Source organism: Emys orbicularis, chromosome 6, assembly GCF_028017835.1.
Source record: "Emys orbicularis isolate rEmyOrb1 chromosome 6, rEmyOrb1.hap1, whole genome shotgun sequence".
Lineage (NCBI taxonomy): Eukaryota > Metazoa > Chordata > Testudines > Emydidae > Emys > Emys orbicularis.
This window is the reverse complement of record NC_088688.1, coordinates 60550345-60560250: the sequence shown is the minus strand read 5'-3', so window position 1 is coordinate 60560250 and position 9906 is coordinate 60550345. Positions and strand designations below refer to the sequence as shown.

Here is a 9906-nt window from a genome sequence, read left to right as displayed (position 1 = left end):
CATCGCTTGTCTATAATTTTAGATTAATTTCCTCAGCCCGAGTCCCCATATGCAAAAGCCCAGTTCCCGTCGTGAGCAGCAAACTAACCCTTGCACGCGTGAGGCCAGTGTAGGACAGTTGGAGAGATCTGGAAGGAAAACCTTTGGCGGTGCAGCAGCTCAAGTTAATCGTGCGGAACAGGTCCGAGAACTCAGAGCCAGACCGGCCCTACCTGCACATCGCGGGGGGGGGGGGGGGGGGAGAAATAGGGAGCAAATAGCAAACATTCGTGCTATACATGGAAATCCTAACCCCCAAACACTATTTTAGTCTACGTATAGATGCTATGCCTTTAATTCCCCCCACTTCCCGGAACTAGCCTACAAGGAATCACAGAATTGCAGTTATTTTTATAGTTGCCATACCTACTGGTTAAATGGTAGTATCTGCTAATTGTTCTAATCTCTCTCTCATAGAGACTAGTCACAAATGCAAATACAGTCAGGTGGGGGAAGGGGCAGCAGGAGGCAGGGAGAACCCGCTTATATTACAACTTTGGATGCGTACGGTGACAAGCCACTCACTCATCATCTCCTGCGCAGCTGTGACTACAGTGAGCCAATTAATCAACGTCCCTCACTAAACTCCTAACTTTCACGGTTGGCGTCGTGATAAAAGCGTTTGCAGGATCACCTAGGAGCTCATCCCCAACCCGCGCAGCTGCAGCAGGGCTGTCTGAGTTCTTAGCAGCCCGCAACCGCCAGGGGACTATCTGCGGATTTATCGTTACAAACTTTCCATTCTGATCTGAAGCGATGATTTCCCCCCCTGTTTTGGGTTTGCCCCATGATCGCACACGTGTTTATTAACCCCCCCGCCCCAGCCAGCTCCCGCGAGCAGTGAAAACCGCCCACAGCCGCAAGAAGGGAATTAGGGCAAGGGAGGCAGGTAAACTTTAGTGCCGCCCGTTTGGCCGATCAAGCTGCTGCGCCTGCTGGCCGCCGGCCGGTGGAAAGAGCCGGGGCTGCTGCAGCAGCACCAGGAGGCGGTAGCCCCCGTGCGCATCCCGCAGCGGCGGCGGCGGCCACAGCTTCCTCTCCAGCCGGGGCTGGACTGAAGCGGCCGGGCCCCAGCGGGCTCTGCTGCTGTTGCTCCCGCAGCCTCTGCCGTAGTAGGAGCCGCGGCCCGCGGGGAAGTGGAGGCGGGAGGAAGAGGATGGAGCCACGGGCTGCTGTTGGAGACAAGCCCAGCGAGCCCGAGCCGGCGGCTTCCTTCCAGGCCCGGCTCTGGAAGAACCTGCAGCTGGGCAGCAAAGCCAGGAGCGGCCGGTCCGGCGCTGAGCGCCGCACTGCGGAGCCCCAGCCCTCCGCCGCGCCTCCTCCGGGCGGCAGCAAGAGGGACCCGCTGCCCGGCGCCAGGTGGAGCGGCTTCAAGAGGCGGAAGCAGGTGCTGGACCGCGTCTTCTCCTCCTCCCAGCCCAACCTGTGCTGCTCCTCGGCCGAGCCGCTGGAGCCGGGCGGCGAGCCCGCCTCCGCCCTGCGCCGCCTTCGCGAGCACCTGCACCATCAAGGCAAGGGGCAGCAGCCACCCGGCCGCCCTGACTGCTCTCCCGCCTCATCCTCCGCCGCCTCCTCGCTCTCCTCCTCCCCGCTGCCTCCCGCTGCCCCAGCCCGCGCGGACAAGGCAGGAGGGGAGGAGGGACGCCGGCCCGCAGCACACCTGTCCCACCAGAAGAGCTCCTCTCTGCCCGGCACCACCTGCCTGGAGCAGTTACTGCAGGACGAGCCCAGCGCCGCGCGGAGCGAGGACGAGGGAGCCGAGGGCAGCGCGGTGAGTTCCTCCCCCACTCCGGTACCACTGACAGCTCCGGCTGAGGGGGCGGGAGAGGGTCCTTATTTCCCTGGGCCTGGAGGACCCTGTGGTCTCTACCCCGGGGCCACGCTCAGGGCCTGAGTCCCCACTGCCCCGCAGCTTGGCCAAAGTGTGGGCGGGAAACAGGAGCCTCTTGGTTCGGTAGCATTCCCCTTCCCCCCGCTCTGAAAAGGTGTTAATGGGAGAGCAGGTGCAAGGCAGAGGAAAGTCAGGTCCCTCGCTCCACGGGAGGTGCAGGTAAACCCAGCTCACTTCAAACGCCCTAGAAAGGGAGGCAAACTTGCTTAGGAGAGAAGAGCTGTAAGCTTCACTCGTCAGCTGTGTGTCTTGCACGTGCACACACGAGGGAGAGCCTCAGGCTGTGGGAGGAGCGTGTGTTTGCACTGCTGTTTAAACTGAATGTATAGGGGGCACGGTGTATTTAAGAGGACAAGTGTGTGTAGAGGCGATTGTCAAGGATATCAGGCCGGGGCAAAGTAATCAACACCACCGTCTGGTGCACTGAATGGTCTTCTCTCTTCACAGTACAAATGATTCCAATATCATTCTGATTTCCTAGCTTGTATTGTGACAGACTTATGTTACCAATCTGTCTGAGGCGTTAGGTGATCAGGCTGAGGCTGCAGGATTGTTAGGGGAAGAGATGATAGAGGACACCAAGTGTCTACGTTTTAAAGCTTTAGTAATAAAATAACAGCGGAGAGTGCTGGGGGTTCCTCACGTCACTCCGAGGAAGGAAGACAGCGTTAGCCCCAAGCCCTAACCCACTTTCATACTCGCACATGCACTACCTGAGGCTGGCCATGCCTGGGTGTAATGTAAGAAGAAGAGGGGGAAGTTTTGCAATCCCCTACCCAGCTGGGGCCCCCCCCACCCTTTTCCCACGGTTGACTGGGGTTGGGTAAGATGTAGATGTGGCTGCATGTTTCTTGGCTGCAACAGCGTTAGCAACATACAATGCTGATCTGCCTCCCCAGGGGACCCTCTGAGGGAGGGGGCCATTGGGGTGTGACATTATAAGGAAATAATTAAAAACAAAATGGGCACACCTCCCACTGTGGGCCACGTTCTGCTCTGTGTAAATCTGAAGTCCTTTATTCAGGCCAAATTACCATTAACAAAAATTGAAGTTTTGTGTATTTGGGGATTGTGCCTTGTATAATCCTAACTGTATGTCTTCTAGGCTTCGATCCTGTCATATGAAATTTATAGGCATAAGGTTCCACGTTCATAGATTGGTTTGCAGCTTTTGGAGTCTTAGAAAAGTTGTGACTGGGGAACTCTGAAAAACTCTGGCTCTGATCCTACAACCACTTAATAAGAACATAAAAAATGGCCAGACTGGATCAGACCAATGGTCCATCTAGCCCAGTATGCTGTCTTCCGACAGCAGCCAATACCAGGTGATTCAGAGGGAATGAATAGAACAGGTAGTCATCAAGTGATCCATCCCATGTCGCCTGTTCCGAGGTTCTGGCAAATAGAGCATGGTTTTCCATCCCTCCCATCCTGGCTAATAGCCATTGATGGGACCTATCCTTCGTGAACGTATCTAGTTCTTTTTTGAGCCCTGTTATGTTCTTGGCCTTCACAACATCCTCTGGCAAAGAGTTCCACAGGTTGACTGTGTTGTGTGTAATTTCATGCATGTAAGTAGTCCCATTGAATTAAAAGTTTTATGAGCCTATGTAATTAAAAGTTAAACATCTGTAAGCAGTTGTAGGATCTGGGCCTTTTCAGGAGTAATCCCGTTAATCAAACATACTGGTGATATCAGGGCATGTCATGACATTAACACTGCCAAAATTATTCTGTATGCCTCACTATGGGCTTGTCTAAACAAGAAACTTTTCCAGTTGTACTGATATAACTATACCAGTATAGTTACACCAGTATGATTATAGCAATTTAACTCCACCATGTTGATGCTCTTATTCTGGAATAAGAATGGAAGTGGTTTAAACTACACCACAAAGGCAGTGACATAAGCTAAATCAGAAAAAGGCATTCTCATACCCTCATAAGAGCGTTCACAGGGAGTTATACCAGTATAACTCAAGTGGTTTAAATTCACACCTTATCTTATACTTGTGTAACTTTCCCATGTAGGAAAGCCCTGTGTCTGTTCCAGCCTGATGTGCCCCATTTACTTTAATTTATCGGCACTGCTTTTGTTGGGTAACTTTTCTCGCATAATATAGAAAAGTGAACCTGTTTTGTGCATATGTACAAATACCAGCAGCACAAATAGCATCTGTGATAATGCAAGTTATTTCTAAAAATATATATGAACTTGCAGAATATTTGTCAGACACTACTAGCAAATATTTCACACAAACTGCAGTAATTTCAGGCTGAAATAGTCATTTTTCTCATTATTGGAGGAAGGTGTTGTTCAAAGCTATCACTCTTATGGCTGTCAGTTTGAAGTTAAGTGATGATGCTTGTTGTTGATAGGTCTGTCGACTCCTACAATGGATTCTCTAGTAGAAAAGTTCAGGATATGTGAGTCACTCTGGAGTTAGTGTATGTCTAAGCAATCAAATACTTTTTGCAGAAATAATTATGTGACAATATGGTACAAGAATATATCATTCTTTGATCTTTAGCTATGGGAGAAATGAGTAACTGAATTAAAAGGTGCACTTTAATTTTTGAGTGTCAGGAAGAATCTATAAAGTGTATGTGTATATTTGATTTAGTCCGCACTGAACAGATTCTGGCCCTGATTCTGCAAAGACTTGTGTGTTCTGAACTTTATGCCATTGAAGTCAATGGGACTCCTCATGTGTAAAGTTCATTATTTGCGAAAATCTGTGCAGAATCAAAGCCTAAGCTTAACTTTAACCATATGTCTCAGTCCCATTGACTTCATTGAGTCATAAGTCCTCTGTTGAATCAAGGCCTTTATATAGCTTCCTAGTATTTGAGAAAGATCAGGAAACTTGTTAAGTTACTTTGGCTTCTTGATGTCCGAATCAAAATCACTTCTAAGCAAGAGTTTATAAAATGGGTATTTCTCTTCAGTGACTTTCATCATTGTAATGATCTTCAAGGACTAACTTTTAAAAAAGTTAACTTTGGAATGAGTGGAAATTTTCTTCAATTGGGTGATAATTTTAGTTTGATTGGAAAACTTAGGGCGGAAGACATAGGTATCATGCCTAGACTTGTCAAAACCAGGACACAAATTACAGATAATGAATGAGTGGTTCTTGTGTAAAAAGCTGAATTTCATGAGGAAGTTCTATAAAACGCAATACAATGTATTTAATTTTAAATACAACTATAGGTGTTCCTCCACTGCTCTGGATTACGAGTTATGTAATTACAATAGCTGGGGTATATTTTACCGTTTACAGTCTACTGTATTTGGCAATTTAAAAACATTCTCATGATAAACACGAAAATATTTCTCAACAGTGTTCTGCTTAATTTGATGTTTTGGCAAGGGAACTATATACATCTTTCATATGTTTTGCAATGTTAAGTTTTGTCAAGAGGGAGAGCCTCACTGTAAGAGGCTGGGTCATAACATTTGTAAAACAGTGCCACGTTACGTAAGCAAAGTAGACTGGTGCCCAGGAGTGGATTCACTATGAAACAAACCATGCGGTGACATGGGGGCCCCCAAAATGCAGGACGGTGCAGCAGGGCTCAGGCAGGCTGCCTGCATGCTGTGGCCAGTGGCCCCACGCCGCTCCCAGAAGTGGCCGGCTGCTGGCACGTCTCTGCACGCCCCTGGCGGGGGGGGGGGGGGGGGAGGAGGCGGCGCTGCGTGCTACCCAGACCTGCTCGCCTCCTCCCTTCAAGAGGAGTGCAGAGACATGCCAGCAGCAGGGCTAAGGTGGCTGTGTGCGTATCTCCCCGCATGCTGCCCCAGCCCTAAGCGCTGACCTGCGGCCAATGGGAGCTGCAGGGGAGGTGCCTATGGGCAGTGGTGTGTGGAGACCCTCTGCATTCCCCCTTCCCTCCCCCCCCCCCCACCTAGGAGCCGCTGCGGGTGGGGTGTGTTGTGTGTGCCGGTTGCTTTGGGAGCCACCCGAGGTAAGCACTGCCCCCCCTCCAGTACCCCAACCACCTGCCCCAATCAAGGTACCTCACTTTATTTTCATTAACTTCCCATTACTTATAATATAGGAGGAGGATGAAGGAAAAAAAAATGAAAAATGAGGGGAGATAAGAGCGTGAGTATTCTTTTTCTTGGCTGGATCCCGAGGGGGGGACCTGAATATGAAGTTGTGCACAGGGCCCCACTTACTCTAAATCCACCACTGCTGGTGCCCTCAACTGAATTAGTGGCTTCTTTCTAACTTTGGTCTCATTAATGAAATATAGGGTTTTTTAATAAGTCTAGATGCATTCTATAGCTTCTAGGATTCACTCAGGCTGTGCTTGCACTGCAAGGACATAACTTATTATTGCTTCTTTGTTTACTTCTAATGTTTGTGGCAATAAAAATCAATACAGTAGCTGTGGCTATGCTCATAAATTTTTAGTTTGATAGCTGAATAAATAAAAACTCCCTAAAAACATTGTGTGTTGGGCACTTTGTAGGACATTCAGTCAAGACGATAACCTTTCAAAGAAATTGAAGCTGAATTTCAAATAGCAGATTTCTCACATTTCTAAAATAGCAAAGCCAAAAAAGCAAACCTTAAGGGCATAATCCTACTGTCACATACACCAATTTAATTTCACTGGCTTCAGTGGAGTTATACGACAGAGAGTAATATCAGAGTCCACCTATAAAACAGAATCAAGCCATAAACTCAGTCAATGAAAGAATGCCCATTTATATCAGATGGTCTCTGATTAATGGGTCTGATACAGAGCATATGAGTCCCATCGAAGTTGATCAGAGTTCTGTGTGTGGAATAAATTCAGGATTGATTTTCCCCCTTCTCCCCCCCCCCCAAAGTATTTTAGGGAGAAAAAAGTACTTAAAATTTTTTACAAGTATTGCAGCTTTATAATTGGAGGACATGGTCTTGGGCACATTTCATCTTTAATTAGCAAAAAAATGGTTTATCTTTTAGACAATCTATTATTAATTATTCTCCTGGTGAGGTGTCATGCACACTGATAGTGTAGACAGAGTAAATAAAGATGCAGTCCATGACCTGAGGACTTAAAATCTAATGCCCTGATCCTGCACAAAGAACTGCATTGGTGTAGGGGGTGTACCTGCTGGACTGTCTTTGCAGGATCATGGCTTAGGTAAGTGGTGTCCAATCTTTTCAGCATAAGGAATGAACATGTGATATTATTTCACAAGGTCAAGAGGCCACAGTCAATACTTCATGTCTATTCTTTGCCCACTTCCACTTCCTCTGCTTGACCTAAGTTCCAGCATTTTTAGCTAGCTGGTGTAAGATAGTGAGCTGCAGAGGTTAAAGTAAGTAGAGGGAGCACAACTACTTCTTCTCCGCTAAAAGCGGAGGGAGTGTTCCCTCCTTGCCCTGGCTTGGGTAAGCAGTGCTCTCTATCCAGTGCTTTCTTGTCTAGTGTAGTGATCATCCCCCTCCTGTTTAACCACTGGGGAGCTGTAACTGGTCATTTGTTTTCAGCTTTTTTTTTTCCTTCCCCTTTTCTGGGCTGTCATTGATGGCTGTTAGAGGAAGAGGAGCCAATTTTTACAGTAGTGTTCTCCTAAGTTCAGGTGGACCCAACTGAGTTCCTATACTGTCCTAACTGTGGCTCCCCAGCCAGGCATGGCAGCAGGCAACAATTCTCTTTTTGGGATACCAGAGAAAAAACAGAGGGCATGAGTTTGGGCCAAGAGAACCTCCTATCCGTTAATAGAAAAGTGTAAGATAAAGGAGTGGGGAAAGGAGCTGTTGCTAAAGATTTCCTCTCTTTAGAAAGCTGTTGCAATTTCTGAAGGCTTTCCCTAGATCTTTAATGTTACCAGTGGATGAGTCTAGATCCTGCAATCTCCTCCAGATTCCCTCCATTTATGCAGTTCTGACAGAAGATGTTCTCTTCAGCAGCGTGAGCTGTATTTGTCTACTTCTCATCTTTTAGGCTGTGTCTTTGATCTGTGTCTTACTTCACAATACTTCAACTGTATGCACTTACAGTTGACCTTAAAATCAAAAGACAGTACAGTACAACCGTATATAATCAAGTGCAAGTTCACTTGTGCTTATAATTAACTAAAACTGGTCCCTGGAGTTTTCAAAGTGGATCACTTGCAAAATTGGCTGGCTAGCATTTAAATTTCTTCCCCACCCCAGAGGATGGGGTAACCAGAGCAGAGACATTTCAAAGCCAGCTAGCAACTCTTTTTGTCATCCATAACCTCATTTATTTTGAACTTTCATTTCCCCCCCCCTTGAAATCTTTGCAGTTATGGGGTTGTAATTTATTTCCCCCCCCCCCCCAAATTGCATTTGGGGGAATGAATGGCTTATTGGAAAGTCAGGATTGAAACACAGAAGTAACCTGCTTTTACCCCACACTATCTTTAGATATTGCAATCCCACATCTTTCACTTTTCCTGTTTTTGGCAAAACTACAGTAGTCTTTGTGAACATAGAATTGAATACAATTGTATTTACAAAAAAGTCTTATACAGTGTTTTACCACAATTGTTACAGCATGGTAGTTAGCAACCAAGTTCTTCAGTGATCATTGCTGAATCTTTTATTTTCTATAATAGTAGCATCTATAAGGAAACATTTTTTTTTTTTTTTTAACAAGGGTACTAACTCCTTTGACCAGCAAGGCATGGAAAAGAATAAGGTTTGTTACTGTAGAACTGTTCCATGTGTGTTCCGTAGGTACTATTTTAAAAAAAAAATAAAAAAAATTCATGCTTGATGTACAATTTAAAGTGAAAAGTCTAAAGCACTATGCTACTATGATAGAATTTTAGGATTTTTTTTAATCCCCCGAGCTTCATCTTGCCTATGATGGAGTCACCTGCCTCTTTAAGGGTCTGCGGCCAGTCAGCTGTATAAGGACAGCTGTTGGGCCCTGGTAGAGGGCATTATCAATCCTAACTGGGAAGGGTCTAGGTGATTACTATAAAGGCTGAAAGAGGAAAAGGGAGCTAAAGGAAGCAGGCTGGCTTTTGGGATAAGTCCTGGAATGCAAAAGTCCTTGAATAGCAGGTGTCCCAGTATATTGCCTGTGGGAGGACTGAGGAAAACTGCCAGGAGTAGAGAGGGTCTGACAAGGAAGACCTGTGCCAGTGAAATGCTTTAGCTATTGAACTTGTTTGTTTGTTTGTTTTTTGTTTTTGCTGAAGACTGTTAATGGCACCCATAAATGAGGAAAAGGGCCTCATCCAGACTCAGGTTGTGGTGTCAGTCCTTCCTGGGCTGGGGGAGACAAGGCAGCAGCCTATACTGCCATTATGGTGAAGTGCATATAGAAAAGTTGTTAGAACTCTAAGTAGGCATTATCTCTATCATTTCACTGCAAAGAAAAGTGCTTTTTAGCACTTAAAAATGTCAGCACACACTTTTTAAAACTGACTGTGTGTCTAGTGGGATCCTGCAGGGATTGGTTCTTGGCTCTACTCTCAAACACTTTATCAATGACCTGTAAGAAAACATAAAACCATCACTGATAAAGTTTGCAGATGACACAATAATTGGAATAGTAAATCAGGAAGAAAAGTCAACTGATAGTGATCTGGATCACTTGATAAGCGGGGCGGAAGCAAACTGTGCATTTTAATACATCTGGGAACAAAGAATGTAGGCCATACTTACTTTTTCACAGGATAGAATCTCCCATCTTGTGACCCTGAAAAAGATTTAGGGGTCATAGTGGATATTAGCTGAATATGAACTCTGTGTGATGCTGGCCAAAAGATCAATATAATCTTTGGATGCATAAACAAGGGTTTCTTGAGCAGGTGTAGAGAGGTTATTTGGCACACCCGAGTGTGCTGCTGGAATATTGTGTCCAGCTCTGGTGCTCCCAATTGAAGAAGGATGTTGATAAATTGGAGAGGGTTCAGAAAAGAGCCATGAGAATGATTAGAAAGCATGCCTTATCGTGATAGATTCAAAGACCTCAATCTATTTAGCTTAACAAAG

The 9906-nt window shown here is 46.2% G+C and overlaps 1 protein-coding gene across 3 annotated transcripts in view; it reads left to right on the top strand.

The window, feature by feature from the left end:
- The first annotated feature begins 1195 nt into the window (after positions 1-1195).
- Positions 1196-9906, top strand: part of MCTP1 (multiple C2 and transmembrane domain containing 1) — a 497445-nt gene continuing 488734 nt past the window's right edge. For 2 of the 3 annotated variants that reach the window (XM_065406109.1, XM_065406107.1), the window contains exon 1: positions 1196-1749. In XM_065406109.1, coding sequence (XP_065262181.1) covers positions 1196-1749 — 554 coding nt within the window. Of the gene's footprint in view, positions 1811-9906 lie in introns of all 3 variants that reach the window. The other variant, XM_065406108.1, reaches the window with a different exon arrangement.